The 16,290-nt window shown below is 40.4% G+C and overlaps 1 protein-coding gene across 1 annotated transcript in view; it reads right to left on the bottom strand.

Moving 5' to 3' along the window:
- ITGA8 (integrin subunit alpha 8) overlaps positions 1–16,290 on the bottom strand; it is a 188,832-nt gene that overhangs the window by 126,830 nt on the left and 45,712 nt on the right. Inside the window, exons 7-11 of the mRNA XM_019460684.2 lie at positions 14,124–14,249; positions 12,726–12,770; positions 5,694–5,737; positions 3,950–4,006; positions 1,183–1,235 (exon numbers count right to left, since the gene is read on the bottom strand). Of these exons, the coding sequence (XP_019316229.2) occupies positions 1,183–1,235; positions 3,950–4,006; positions 5,694–5,737; positions 12,726–12,770; positions 14,124–14,249 (325 nt within the window). The remainder of the gene's footprint in view (positions 1–1,182; positions 1,236–3,949; positions 4,007–5,693; positions 5,738–12,725; positions 12,771–14,123; positions 14,250–16,290) is intronic.

The raw sequence follows: 16,290 nt of genomic DNA, 5'->3' as shown, positions 1-16,290 counted from the left end.
TTTTGTTTTTTTCTTCCTATCTAGTGCTCATCATCATCTCAATGCATTTTATTTGACTCATTTGTTTTTTGTCTGGAATTTCCACTTCCCCATGTCTAGTATAGCCCTAATTGGGGGGGGGGGGTTCTATTTTGTTCTCTGCCATATCCCAGTGCCTAGAACAGTGCTAGTGTGCTAGATGCTAGATGCTAGATGCTCAAGAAATATATGTTGAATGGAAGAAAAAAGATATTTTCCAAAAGGTACAAAAGTGACTAAATGTATCTCCATTCATATGACACCACATAATATATAAAGTACGTTTCTGTCTACACGAAGGTCATAGCTAATGTCTTTCAAAGATGTTATCTAAAATGCTTGCTTAATCCAGACCCTGGGATGTAGTCAGACTTCTGCAGGTACTTGATTTCTATAAAAATGTGAGCTCTCTGAGAGCAGAGATCTATTTTGCCTCATTTGCCACTATATTCTGGGCACTGAGAATAATGCCTGGCACACAGTAGGTGTTCCAATGATATTTATTGGATGGATAATCATTCTATCTCAACGTATTGGCTTTCTTATTTAATCATTTGTTTTATCTATCGAGTAGGTGGTTTTAGTGAACCAAAGAGATGTTTAATAATAGTTTATTTTTGAAATAATGACTTAAACACAACTGTAATTTGTTACGGTGTTTGGTCCAAACTCAAGCATGATTTACTACTATCATCTGAAAAACTAATATTATTTCATCTTTTCCATGGGTGTTACTAGTCTGTTGGTTAAAGCAATGTCAGGAGAAAAAAATGTTTATTTATGTGCACATGTTTTATGAATGTATCACATGCTAAGGGGTAACGACAGACAGATGAGCAAATGCTTCAATGGCTTTGGATTTTGAATGGCCAAAGACTATTCAATTTATTAAATTAAAGATAAAGCTAAGTAAAATAGTCCTTTTAGAAAATAGATGTTGGGAAAAAAAAAAAAAAAAAAGAAAATAGACGTTGAAAGTCTCCAGAAAGACATAAAATAGGAGGGTTATGTCCTCTTCTCCTGAACCAAAAAACAACTAAAACAAGAGAGTCTCTGTTCTGTTGAGGAAGTATGGAAGGATCTACTTCATGAAGGAAAAAAAAATACAACATCTCTGTGGATGAATATAACATATGGTGAGTGAGGAAGTTCTTATAAACTTACCCATCATTGTTAACATCTGACACTGTGACTGTATATCCAAAATAAGATGCCATCTGTGAAGGGAAACCAGAAGATGACATAGTTTATGTTCAAAAATAATTTTTATAGTCCTCTCTCAATTTTCCCTGAAGGATGAATCTCATTGTGGCAGACTTTTGCAGTGCATTCATAGAGTCCTGGACATGGACAGAGTCTTAAAGTCATTTAGTCTGATCCAACGCATAATTTCCCTCTCAGTACCTCTGACATCTGCTTGGACATCCTCTGCAGATGTTCAACAATCCACTCATTCAATCTGTGGACACAATTATTAGAATTTTCTTTGCAAAACTGGCCGCTCTGTGACTTCTAGTCCTTACTCCTATCTACTTCTGCAATCTTGAACCTCATAAAGTTTAATTCCACTTCCATATGAAATTTCATATGGAGATATTTGCAGCTGGTGCACTAGCGTCTTTCTTAGAGTTACCACATGTGATACCAAAGAAAAGATGATACCCCATGAACGCACAGCCAGGAGAAGCCTTAAGTAGGATTTACACTCTTTGCTTTGGGTTAAATCATTGAAATATAAAAGTGGCTTTAGTTTCAAGGGAAATCATGTCTCAGTATCAATTCACATTGAGTTTATTGTCCACTAAGGTTTCTAAGTCTCTTCTGAGTATAAGTAGTGTGCCACAATCTCTCCACATTTTAGCTCTTAAGATGTTGTTTTTCAAGCTATGTTTTCAACATTTACTGTCTTTTCAGATTTGGCCCATCGTTTGAGCTTGTCAGGATTTTTTTTGTTTCCATATTTCGGCATCGAGTGCTTTAGCTGACTTAGTCTCGCATAATCTACTAATTTAATTAAATTAGTCTACATTCCACGAGAAAGGGTGCTCCACAGAGGGCAGACTTTGGTCTGTGTTGTTCACTCTTCTGTCCATGGTCCAGCTCAGAGTAGGTGCCAGATACTCTTTGCAGAGGGACTAAATACATGGGTTAACAAGAGTCACTCAATAGTTAACGTCTCCTACCTCTTTTCTCCCCTCCAAACATACATGGTTGCTAGAGACTGGATGCTTGTGTCTCTCCCTTCCCCCCACCCCAAATCAAATATTGACCCTAACCCCCAATATGATGGTATTAGGAGGTGAGGCCTTTGAGAAGTGATGAGGTTATGAGGGTGGGGCCCTCATGATGGGGTTAGTGCCCTTATAAAAGAGACCCCAGAGAGCTCTGAAGCCCTCCTTACACCATCTGAGGACATAAGACTATGGCCATGTATATGAATCAGGAAGCCAGCTCTCACCAGATACTGAATCTGCCTACCCCTTGATCCCAGGCTTCCCAGTCTTCCAGAACTGTGAGACATAAACATTTGGTTTTTTTAGCCACCCAATCTGTGGCATTTTTATAATAGTATTCTAAAGACTAAGATACAGGTGCCAGGTGCAAAAGGCTCTTGGCAGAGGGAACAAATGCACGAGATAACTGTGCAGTAACTCAGTTCTCCCACCTCACTTCTCTATTCCAACCATCTACAGTGAAATTCTTACTCCTAGTGTGGCACTGTGTGGCCTTCGCTCAGAGGAATTTCATCCCTCACGCACTGAATTCTGAAGTTCAAGACTGAACAGCTAGATGGTATGGAGGGCACGAAGTTATAGACAGGCCAAATTTAATAATATTTAAAGACCTTCTAATGATAAAAATGTGAAACAGAGCTGGGCAAAAGAGAAGTCTTGCCACATTTTCAATAAACCATTAAATATCATCACTTGAGAATAGTTAAAAAGTTGTAAGTTCATCCAGGTTCACTATTGTCCCAGCCTTCCGTCTCCATATTTACCATAACAGTGCATGAGAGACATTGCCAAACACTTTGTTGAAAACTGCGGAGTAATGGATAGACTAAAGCCCCAATTTGGGGGGAGAATACAAAAAATGTGCCATGCTCATTAAAAAACTCTTATCAATCAAAATTGCTTGACAATGACATTACTGCAAATCTGTATCTCTAGCTAAGAGGGGGGCATCTAAGGATCTTCAACCATGATCCAGGAGGCCAAGATGTAACTTGGCCAGACTCTAATGTGAGGCTTCCTAGAAATTTAGCAGTGTGGGTTTCTGGTTATGTATGGGTTGCCCAGAGAAACTGATTCAACTCATGATGGCTCCCTTAACCGTATCACATTCGTTGTTTAAAGAAATGTGCCAAATTTCCACAGGTCACAGTACCCAGGAAACCTCAGGGTGGTGAACGAAGTATGACCTCAGAGAATGACAGGCAATTAAGCTTTTCTTAATAAGACCTCGGCCAGTAACAGTGGGTGAGGAGTGATATCTGGCCCCTGGAAGGAAGGGACCAGAACCAGGTAGCTTGTGAACCCCCACATAATGTTGCTTTGGGGGGAAGGCTCCAGTCACAGTGAGGAAGAGAGACAGAGTACAAGCTCATTGATTCCGACTGATACAGTGAGACCTAGGAGAAACCTTTGTCTTCTCAGAGGGAAGGCATATACCTGGAACTCACCACCAAGCACGCTCCATACAGGACCAGAACATAACAGGATTGCTCTCAGATCCTAGCAGTTAGCGACATTACAACAGGAGAGCGGGATCCTGTCTGTCAGAGGCATGGTTATATTCCCAGGGCCCGCGACAGTTCCTGGCACATAGTAGGTGCTCAGTAAACATTTCTTTTATGAATGAATAAATGGTATGAACATTGCAATTTACTCTGAGTACCGAATGACATTATTTGATATTAAAAGGTCTTCACCTGTTCACCAGTGAAATTCTGAATAAAAGTCATATCTGTAGAGTTAATGATTGAAACCTGAAATCATAAAAATAAGATAGGTTATATCATTTGACAGAATTGGAGAAAAAAACCCCACATTTTAAATTATAACTTAAATTATTTTTAAATTTAGGGGAAGAGTGGTAAACAGTTAATGCTATGTAAAAAAAAATGCAATCCCATAAGAATGAGCTTTAAAAAATCCAACTGAACTTTTATTTATGGTTAAGTCTCTGACATTCTCAGATAAAATGCATGCTTACTAATCTGAAAAGGGAAAAGAGAAATTGAATTCAACTGAATGCTCACAGCAATTAACCTGCTGGCCAGTTAATTCACCTAATTATGATTTTTATCCAAATTCATTTGTGTTTATGTTATGAAAAATTGATGATTATGGCTCTTTGCAAAAAAAAAAAAAAAAAAAGAAAGGTTAAAATTACAAATGCTATCCAGATAGCAAAAATATTACTTTTAATTCTCTTCAGATATTACATTTACTAGAGTTTTAAAATAAACATTATTTAAAATATAACCTCTTCTGGTCACAAGGTGTCTTGATTTTCTCTTCCGACTTTTGTGGTAACTAGCTATAATGGGTTTGAATAGTGTCCCTCCAAAATTCACAACACCCAGAGTTTCATAAGGTGACCTTATTTGGAAATAGGGTCTTTGTATGTGAAACAGGTTCAGGAAATTGAGATGAAGTCATCCCAGATTTCGGGTGGGCCCTATGTCCAGTGATGGATGTCCTCTTGAGAAAAGGGGAGGACACACAGACACAGCTGGAGGGTGGCCATACGAGGCCAGGGGTGGAGACTGAAATTGTGCTGACATACACCGAAACCAGGTAGCGGCCACCTCAAGCCAGAATAGGTAAGAAAGAGCTGCTAGACGCAGGAAGCATGACCCTGCCTGACGCTTTGATTCCAGACTCTGGTCTCGTGACCTGTGAGAAAAATAAATCCATGTTGTTGCAAGCCACCCAGTTTGTGGTGTTTTGTTGTGTCAGTCTTGGGAAACTAACACACTAGTGCAATAGCGATCGATTTTCTTATTTCTGTCGTATGAGCCGTATGAAAATGCTCAGCCTGTCAGCGACAGTGTCTTCTGCAGTTTGTCCTAGATTATGCACAAGGATCATGCTGGCTTCATGGGTGGGGACCTGTGCTCCGGTCCCCATGTTCCAATGGGCCCCACCCTTGGTTTAATGCCCAGCTGGTGCTCTCCTGAAATTCTTAATAATTTGAACAAAGGGCCCTGCATTATCATTTTGCACTGGGTCCCACAAACTATGTAGTACATCCTGTACATAGATCAGGAAAAAAAAAAAAATCTAGCCTCACTTGTTTTTCTTCCTTTTTAGTAAGCAAGCAAACAAGCATGGATCTGCAGGGGCTCACGATTAAAAGACACGGTAAGCCACTTAAAAGTTGAATGGAAGAGGGGCGCCTGGGTGGCTCAGTCGGTTGGGTGTCCGACTTCAGCTCAGGTCATGATCTCACAGCTCGTGAGTTCGAGCCCCGCGTCAGGCTCTGTGCTGATAGCTCGGAGCCTGGAGCCTGCTCCGGATTCTGTGTCTCCCTCTCTCTCTCTACCTTCCTCTGCTCATGCTCTGTCTGTCTCTATCTCAAAAATAAATAAACATAAAAAAAGTCGAATAAAAGGGAACATTTCTTTGCATGTAGAAGAAAATATTGTACGATGCATTCTTGGTACTCACATATCCAAAATTCTGCGCTCCTCTTGGAACTCCAGCAACCAGCTCTGGGGATAAAAATAATCATTTAGAAGGGGAATTACATATATTTTTAAGCCACCCAACAAATGAGTTAAAGAGAGTGCTTTTTACGTGAGTAACCATCACTTGAGGAGCTAGAAGTGTGAGGTCACGGGTTTGCATTTTGCTTCTGCTACAGACCACGGAAAACAGAACAGAAGTCGTCCTGTGAGATTTCCTAGCCTTCACCACCGGTCTCCAATGTGTTTCTGCCTGCGTAGCAGAAGCCTGACTTCTCAGCTCTGCATGCGATTCGTAAGTTAAACCTCTGAGTCCGATTTCTCCAGCTTTCACCGTGGTCACATCTTTTGTGCTAGTGTGAAAAGTACAGCTTCTGTCACCCTCACATGGCAAAACAAGTTCGGTTACCTAAAGAAAAGCCATCATAAATGATACGAGTCTGGCCCCCTTGCAAGTGTTTGTTGGCAGCAGAATTAGGGGGTGACCTGGCAGCTTAGGGTCCCCCAGAAAGGAAGCGTCGGTAACACAAACAGAAGAGGCAACTCTGGGGAAAAAAGTCCATATAATTCACGGCACAGTGATCCGGCTCTAGATTCAGAAGACAGTGGTTCTATTCTTGGGTCTGCCATATACCTGGGATGGATCATTTACCCCCACTTTTTCTGGTCACCTGCAATAGTGTGGGAGTTGGGACTGGCTGGTTATCAAAGATCTTTCGGCTCTTGTTTCTACAAATCTAAACTATCCTTTGATTCATCGGGGTTAACCTTTTAGTTTAATTTAAATAGGAAGGGTCTGGAAGAGAATCCCCTTCTATTTAAATTCCCCTTCCCCTCACCTGCCGTGGAAGGTCTGGCGCGAGTTCTGGCCTCAACTACATTGGATGTGCTGTGCTCTGGCAGAGTTGGGTGCTCATGCTGTTAGCGTGAACAATCAAAGAAGGTTCGTTTGGGGATAGATGTTGGACTTTTCAGCCCTCAATCCTCTCCTTCAGTCAACAAACATTTATAGGCAAATGGAGTAAAAAATAGCACATTGGACAAAAATGCCCTGCTCTCATGGAGCTCATGCTCTGGTTGGAAGAGACAGTCAATTTAAAAAACAGAGTTGAGGGGCGCCTGGGTGGCTCAGTCGGTTAAGCATCCGACTTCGGCTCAGGTCATGATCTCGCGGTCCGTGAGTTCGAGCCCCGCGTCGGGCTCTGTGCTGACAGCTCAGAGCCTGGAGCCTGTTTCAGATTCTGTGTCTCCCTCTCTCTGACCCTCCCCCGTTCATGCTCTGTCTCTCTCTGTCTCAAAAATAAAAATAAAACATTAAAAAAAATTTTAAAAAACAGAGTTGATGAAATGGCATATTTGAAGGGGGTGAGTATGGTGAGTGGAGAAAAACCAAACAGTAAAATGGTACAGGGGGAAATGGAGGTGGGATGAGAAAGGACTTAGGCCTTATTAGGGCACAACTGGCAGGAGAGGACTTGGCAAGAAAAAGACATTGGAGCCAAAAATGAAGAAAGTGGAGATGTAAATATTATGGAGGTATTGGGAAAGTATGTTCTAGTCGGAAGGTATGGCAACTGCAAAGGTCCTGAGGTAGAAGTGTGTCTGGAGTATTCAAAGAATAGTAAAGAGACCAGGGTGGCTGGAGGGGAGGGAGTGAGGAGGAAAGGGGTAGGAAATGAGGTCAAAATCTTATGAATGGAGACTTTTAGGTCATTGTAAAGTCTTGGAATTCAGACTGAAGGAGTTGAAAAATCACTAGATCAAAGAAGTTACGTGATCTGACTTCTGTGTCTAAAGGACCACTTTGGTTGCTGAATTGAGAGCAGACTACAGGAGGGCAAGGGGGGAGAGAGAGAGAGAGACCAGGTAGGAGGCTACTGCAATAAAGTTGGGGGACTTGAATCTGAGTACAAGCTGTGCAGGAGGTGAGAAATGGTCAGATTCTGGTCACATTTTGAGCGTTTCGTTAGCAGGTCTACTCATAAATTGGATATGGATGGGGTGTGAGAGAAAGAGCACAGTACAAGGCTGACTTCCAAGGTATTTGGCTCAAGCAACTGAGAGGATGGTACACCGCGTTCTGGGGAGAAGGTCAGAAGTTCGCTCATGAGCACGTTAAGTTTGAGAGAGCTACTCAAACAGAGATGTTGAGTACTGAATTGAGGTTCCAGATATTAGAACACATATCCCTGAACCTGGAATTCAGCATCATCTGGAGAAATACCTGGAACCTGGAACTCAGTAGAAGCTGGAAAAACAACGAGACTGGATGAGGTTACCAAGAACTCAAAGAGGAAAGAAAGAATCCAAGTGTTTAACCCGGGGGCACCTCAATGATATGAGAGAAATTAAAGGGGAGTCAACAACAGAGAGGGAAGGGGGGAGGGAGAGGGAAGAGGGAGCTACAAGTGTCTGGGAAGCCAAGGGAAGAAATGAGGAGGGAATAATGAATTCTTTCCATGCTCATGATAATCAAGGAAGAGGAGGTGCATAGAGGCCACTGGTTTGCTTGACAGGAGCCATTTCAGCTGAGTGGTGAGTTGAAGACGAGAAGGCAGTAGATACAGCAGAGATACAGCAGAGAAGAGTGACAGCTCTTTTGAAGCAGAGTCTATAGGTGCTTGCTGGAGGAGGGAGTGGAGTAACAAATTTACTTCTTAAGGTCAGAGAAGTATGTTTGTACAGTGGTGGGAATGATCCAAAGAAAATCATGATGTGGGAATGGTTGGAGTCCCTTCTCTGAGTCACAAGAGGCAATGGGGTGTGGTGCAAAGAGGAGAGGTTAACTTTACCCAGGGGCACGGACTGCTCAACCATAGCAATGGGAGGGAAGGTGAAGCATGTCCTTGAAGAATAAAACTAGGTTCAGAATAACTGAGCTATCTGGACAGATTTCCAGGAAAGCTATCAGAACCGGTCGCACGGTGCTCAGTTTTCAACAATATTTATTTGGCGTGAATTAAATTGGCATCTAACAACAAACCACCATCAAATATAATGGAGTTGACTGATTCCAGGATCAGGCCTGTCAACCAGAGGAGTCTGAAGGGACTATCCCGTTTGAGATGCATGACAACCACTACTAAGCCTTCCGCAAACCTTCAGAATTTCATTTAAAAGAAATCAACCATCACACTCAGTAACGTTGGAGTCTGCCACCCCACGTAGTCACAGCACTTAGAAGTTATTAAAAGTCATGTTGGGGGCGCCTGGGTGGCTTGGTTGGTTAAGCGTCCGACTTCGGCTCAGGTCATGATCTCACGGGTTGTGAGTTAGAGCCCTGCATCAGGCTCTGTGCTGACAGCTCAGAGCCTGGAGCCTGCTTCGGATTCTGTGTCTCCCTCTCTCTCTGCCCCTCCCCTGCTCATGCTCTCTCTCTTTCTCTCTCTCAATAATAAATAAACGCTAAAAATAAATAAATAAATAAATAAATAAATAAATAAATAAATAAATAAATAAATAGAATGGTTTGGAGTTTTACGACAAGTTAGAACTATCACTCAACTACAAAAATTCAGTTGGGAGAGAAAATAAGTGACTTTTCTCAGATCCATTTCAATAACTCATAGGAAAACCTTCAAAGATCTCTTAATATCCCTGGCCTTGAAATACATGACCTGGGCATCAACCCCACCAGCAAGAAGCAAAAAGGAAGCTAGTGTTTATCGAATGTTTTCCACCCACTAAGACATTGTGCCACAAGCTTTATAATATTTCCATAATTTAACCTCTAAAAAGTAGGCATTCATACCCCTATGGACGTGTGGAGAAAATAAGGCTTAGAAAGGTTCAGTCACTGTACATAGTTGGTGAGTAGTAAGACTCAAGAACTGAGAGCCACATCAATGTTTTTTCTACCACACCAAATGACTTTCCTAGGATTGGTTAGGGCCATATCACTTTTTTGGTTTTAGCTCACCACGTTGGACTCTAAAACAAGAACCAAAGATCTTAACCTTTTTTGAGTCATGAACACACTTGGGAAATAGATGAAAGTTATGGATCTTCTCATTGGAAAAATTCATATATATATATAAAACCTTGCATATAATTTCTAGGGGTTCAAACCCTGTGAAGTCGATCCATCCCTGTACCACCCAGAATACAAGGATCCCATGTTAAGGGCTTCTAATCTACAGTACATCAAGTCACTCACTAGGTTTCAAAGAACTTCAACTCTTTCCAGTCTGCTTAAGTAAGTAGTGAACATGGGCAGTCTTGGACTTGGTGTGGTCTGACGAATGGATCACTCCCTGATAGTGCCTTTACTTTACATATCATTTAAAACTTGGATCCATCTTCTAGATATTTCTCTGATCTAATGGAAAACCACTATGATTTTCTACCATGCTTCCTTGTGATGTGCTGTCATGCACCCCTAATAATTTCCTTGGGTCAGGACTGAATTTTCTCCTGGGGAACTTTCCAATAGGAGTTTAATGCCATGTTTAAAATCATTTGGCATATTTTATAATTTCTTTTGCTAAATCACTGAGTGATTATAAGATTTGACTTTTCTAAGGTACTAGGAATTTAATTTTATCTCTGATGGACTCTAACCCAAGAATTCTTTCTCATTATAGCTAATATTTAAATAGTATTTGTTATGTATCAGTATTATACTGTTTTATGAATGTAGGATTAGCTCACTTAATCCTAAGAATCCTATGATATAGATAATACTATCATCTTCATTGTTATCATTATCAACACCATCCTCCTCCTCCTCAGCATTATTACCATCATCATCATCACCAACATCGTCATCATTACCATCACCACTATCTCTCTTTTAGAAATAAAGAAATGGAGGCACTGAGATGTTAGGTAACTAGGTCACAGACCTGGTAGATGGCAAAGTCAGGATTGAAACCCAAGTGGTCTAGCTCCAAAGTCTATGCTTTTAACTACCACAACAGATTGTCTTTTAAAATCTTGAAGAAAAAAATGTATGGAAAGAGAGAGCCTTTAAGAATTAGCTTGTATTTAGGGGTGCCTGGGTGACTCAGTTGGTTAAGCATCCAACTTTGGCTCAGGTCATGATCTCATGGCTCATGAGTTTGAACGTCATGTCGGGCTCTGTGCTGACAGCTCAGAGCCTGGAGCCTGCTTCAGATCCTGTGTCTCCCTCTCTGCCCTTCCTCCACTTGTGCTCTGTCTCTCAAAACTGAATAAAGGTTTTAAAAAAATTGAAAAAAAAAAGAACTATCTTGTATTTAAAAGAAAAGTATTCTTTTAAAGAAAAAAAAAACACAAAACCTCTGTGTTCAATCCCTACCTCACGGCATAAAGAATGTTTTATTCTCTGTGAATTTCTGCTTTGTAAATCTTTTTGAGATGAAGCAGTTAAAAGAGCTCTGGGGCGCCTGGGTGGCTCAGTTGGTTGAGCGTCTGACTCTTGATTTCAGCTCAGGTCAAGATCCCAGGGTCATGGGATCAAGCCCTACATCGGGCTCCATGCTGAGCTTGGAGCCTGCTTAGGATTCTCTCTCTCTCTCTCTCTCTCTCTCTCTCTCTCTCTCTCTCTCTCTCTCTCCCCCTCTGCCCTTCTTCCCTGCTCATTCTCTCTCTACAATAGAATACAATACAATAAGCTCTGATGATTTCCAGGGATGGCCCGCATTTCATTTACTCTTAATTCTTTGTGAATTCATTAAAACACCCTAGTGAAAAGCAGTTAAGGTTCATATGAAACAAGATGGAAATACTGATTGATTTATGATTCATTCATTCAATAAATATTACCAGTCTTGTATATGATAGGTATTGCCAGGGACTGAATGTTTGTGTACCCCCAAAATTCGTATGTTGAAACCTAACCCTTAATGTGATAGTCTTAGGAGACAGGGCCCCTGGGAGGTGATGAGGTCATGGGGCTTAGATTAGTTTTATGTTTAGAACTTTATCCTCCCACTTACTACAATTGTTTATCATGTATTTTGTGCTCTCCATTTAATGCCTGTCAGCCCCACTGGGACTATAAACTCTGAGATTGAAGACCATCTGTTCGCCTCTGTGTGTTCAACATTTAACACATAGCCTGGCACATAGCAGGTGCTCAAGAAAAACTGGAAGAATGAATGAATGGCAAATTCCTTAGGAGGGAGAAAAATGAGATCATACAGGAGTTTACAGAAGGAAGTGAAAGAAGGAGATGACATTTGAAATTGTACTAAAAAAAAAAAAAAGTAGCATTTGACCTGTCGAAATTAGAGTAGCTACAGATTCAGGGGACGGAAACCAGAGATGGCAGCCATTATAAGGTATAGAGGACAGAGGTGAGGGGCATATATGAGAACAGGAGTTAATTCATTCTGTTATTTTGAGCTTGAGCATGTCCAAAGGGGAAAAGGAAATAATGTAGAGGTGTTGGGTTGGAGCCCGGGAGGGAGTTTAGTAGGGACACGTCCAATGTGAATGTCCAGAAGTTAAAGATGGGGGATCTTGACTTTTCAAATTTGATCTGTCACTAATAGCATGGCTTTTGTGTAGGCCATTTTTTTAAGTTTATTTTTTTTTTTAATTTATTTTGAGAGAGCTATAGACAGCAAATGGGGGATGGGAAGAGAGAGAGGGAGACAATACCAAGCAGACTCCCCACTGTCAGCCCAGAGCCCAATGTGGGGCTCAGACTCACAAACTGCGAGATCATGACCTGAACCAAAATCAAAGAGTTGGACACTTAACTGGCCGAACCACCCAGGCGCCCCTCTGTGGGCCATTTAATCACCTGTATTTTTCTCATGCATAATATGGGATTATTGGACTTGTTTTTTATTGCTTAACTCAATTTTATAACGATTGACATTCAGTATGATGAAGTTATTTAAGACTTAAAATGCTGTGCTGAAATGTATTTGGTTTGTTTTTCTACATAATATTATCATAGACATTCTGGGATTCCATTATTATACATCTGTGTAGCAAAGAAAATCACATTTATAACAGGGCTTTTCAGGTCCTTTTACCTTTCCCCGTGCTTTATAAATGACTTACATCCAATAATGTCTCTCACCTTGCTCAGAGTCTCCAGTGAATTCCCCAGCAGCAACTGAATATCCTGGGTTAAAGAAAAGGAAAACTAGTCACATGTTTGAAGGCTTTACAAATGAGCTTTATCTAGAAAAATGAAAGAACTGCCATAGTACTGCTTTGGTCAGAAATTTCAACAAATATCGTCACATAAAAGTTTAGGGTTCTGTAATGGGAAAAAACAGTGAAACGAATATGAACGCTTCCGTACTAAATCCTGGAAGCATAATCGGTCTGCTCCTTCTGAACACGGCAACACAATCAGATTGTGAGGAATACTTCATCATCCCCCTTAAAGAGTAAATGGTGGCCATTGTACCTGAAGGTCGCTGATTCATCGGGATCAGACATGATACTCGGAAAGTATCTTTTGTGCTCAACATTTGCTATTTCTGATCGCCAAGAAGGTATATTTCCTAATTTCTTTAATGATGGTTTTCCACAAATGTCACTTAGCTCTAAAGTGAGGTGAGGTGAAAAACATAACTGCATTTTGCTTCATTTATCAGGCAATCAAAATGCCTACAGGATACCAAAGGTGGGAAACAACCGCGGCACATTGACATTGTATGGTTTCCGCATAATAGGTTTTGATAACATTCTAGCAACTGGAAGGTCTTTTGTTGTTGCTCTAAAAGCTGGAAAGGACGGCCAACATGTTGCCCCTATAGCACTGGGCAGCCCCACTAATTCATAGTCTCTACAACTGGCAAGATATTTTATGTGCAAGACACTTTTACAGTTAGTGTTTGATTGCATAACTGGATACTGTAGCCTAAATCAAAACATAGAAAGTAACCATCGAAATTCCCCCCATTAAATAAGAAATTGACTATGGGGCTGAGGCCAATGTTTTATTGTGTGAAAGTCATATCCTTCTAGAGTAATTTATTGAAATTTTTAAATCTTTTTTTTTTTTTTTTTAACGTTTATTTATTTTTGAGACAGAGAGAGACAGAGCATGAACTGGGCAGGGTCAGAGAGAGGGAGACACAGAATCTGAAACAGGCTCCAGGCTCTGAGCCGTCAGCCCAGAGCCTGACACGGGGCTCGAACTCACAGACTGCGAGATCATGACCTGAGCTGAGGTCGGCCGCTTAACCAACTGAGCCACCCAGGAGCCCCTGAAATTTTTAAAATAAAAAATGGTTGCTGAATTTGAAGCGAAAGTCTGTTACACAGCCTATAAAAGAGGCTGAACCAAAAGAGAAGACTTATATGCCACGGCTGAATAAAAGGAAAGTCCATTCTAAGCTAGTAAGAAAAGAAAATTTGCACAAGCTGCCAGAGAGCAGCGGATAAGTGAGGAATAAAGTTTGCACCTACATTTAGTAAGTTTGCCTTTTGAGAAACAACAAATGTGCTAAATAATGAATCTCACCAAGGTAACTGTCATCATAGGAAGCTGGAGCCACGTCTGTCTGTTTCTCTCGAGCCAATTTCCTTAGGATATCCTTGAACGAGTAATTCGCAATGATATCTGCAATACTGGCAGTGATCACCTGACCTGTGTCCAAACAAATTGATGCATTAGCTGAATGAACGCAAGAGGCAGGCCCTCTCTGAGCAGACACAGAACATCTGAAAAACACATGCTCCCTCGAAAACAATAATGGAATTGCTTGCATTTTTGAAGATGAATTTTCCCACCTGCCACTAGAACTTCAGGTAGAGTTGGTTATGGCCGGGTAGAGCCTTCCATTCTGACAGAAGAACCAAAGATCACTACATAACATTATCTGTCTTCCTGCTGCCTTCACAATACCTACTCCCTCTACCTCCAAATGATAAAAATATCTCAGTAAAGATACCTCTAGGCAAAATTTATGGATTAAAATTTTAATCTGGAACATTGCAGATAGAAGAAACGTCATCTAACTTGGAGATCATCTAGCCAAATATAACCTCATACGGATGGGGAAACTGAGGCGCAAAGAGCATGAATGCATCCTCTAAGGTCATGTGGTTTTGCTATTACGGTGTCTGGCGTTACAAACAAGGTCTCCTTTGGCATTCTATTAAGACTTTTTGTAGTCTCACAAAATACAGATTAAATCTAAATACTTATTCAATAAATAGATTATGAAATCTATCACTTATGTTAAAGGAAGGAAAGGGGCTCCTGGGTGGCTCAGTTGGTTATGCGTCCAACTTCGGCTCAGGTCATGATCTCACGGTTTGTGAGTCTGAGCCCCACATCGGGCTCTGTGCTGACAACTCAGAGCCTGGAGCCTGCTTCAGATTCTGTGCCTCCCTTTCTCTCTGCCTCTCCTCCACTTGTGCTCTGTCTCTCTCTCTCTCAAAATAAATAAAATGTAAAAAAAAAAAAAAAAAGGAAGGAATTACATAATTTTTGAGCCATTTATTTTTTTATGGTAAAATGTATGCAGAGAGCATAAAATTATGACAACAGGAGGCAGTGAGGTCCCGCGAGATCCAGAATTTTAGCAAAAAAAAAAAAAAAAAAAAAAGGAATCCAAGGCTGGCAACAATGATAGGGTAAGAACTTTGGCTAATATCTCCCAAATGAAGTCACTATTAAAAGTCTTGAAATATGATTGTATTTGGGGTGGTCAAATATCCAAAAGATAGCCAGCCATTTTCCACAATTTCCATGCATTCTCATATTTATGATGGATATCTAAGGGAAAAGTGTGATCTCATTCATTTTGGGAGAAAACTGGAGATACGCTTTTAAGAAACTTACATTTAACAGTAATTTTAAAGCCAAATGATTCTTTGGGCCTTCACTGATAATTCATAGTCTTTCTGTTTGAAGTCCAAAAGGAATAAAACTATCAAATCTGGCCATAAATATTTCCCAATGACTCTGCCTGAAATGACTGTTCTGATATTAAGACAACGATATTCACACATGTACTTCTGAACAATGTCTGTAGAATTTGCCAATTTTCTCTGGGTTAAGGCTAAATCCCCCCTTTCCTCCTCCTACATACACACTGCCTTTGCTTTTTTCCTTTAGTTGCTTCTAAAAACATTATAACCTTAAGCCTAAAACGATTTTTACATTACCTATTACAGACAATGCTTCTATATCTCCTTGGTATGGCTACTTTTCAGCAAATCATCTGTATCAGATATTTTTTTTTAACTTAAGGAAAGAAAAGAATTCTCTGAGTGAATTAGAAGCAAATCTTTTAAACACACACTTTTTATTTCATAACCACCTAGTCCATAAATTATATTGTTTTTCAATCTGCAAAATAATTTTTAAGACTGAAATGTTAATTATTTGATATTCATAGTTGTACATGTATGAATTAAGCTTAACAGCAATTTCACATACCATTTTATCATAAACCCATATCCTGGATCTCTTCTTGGCTTTTTAAAAAGTATCTGTAGTTTTATATTATTATACTTTTTTATTTTCACTACAGCGTAGTTAACATATAGTGTCATATAGTTTCAGGTATATGATACAGTGATTCTACAATTCTATACGTCGCACAGTACTTGTCAAAATAAGTGTACTCTTAGTCCCCTTCGCCTAGTTCACCCATTCCCCCTCCCACCTCCCAACTGGT

This window comes from Panthera pardus, unplaced genomic scaffold (assembly GCF_024362965.1).
Source record: "Panthera pardus isolate Hobbes unplaced genomic scaffold, ASM2436296v1 HiC_scaffold_6, whole genome shotgun sequence".
Taxonomy (NCBI): domain Eukaryota; kingdom Metazoa; phylum Chordata; class Mammalia; order Carnivora; family Felidae; genus Panthera; species Panthera pardus.
This window is presented reverse-complemented; position numbering and strand designations above follow the sequence as displayed.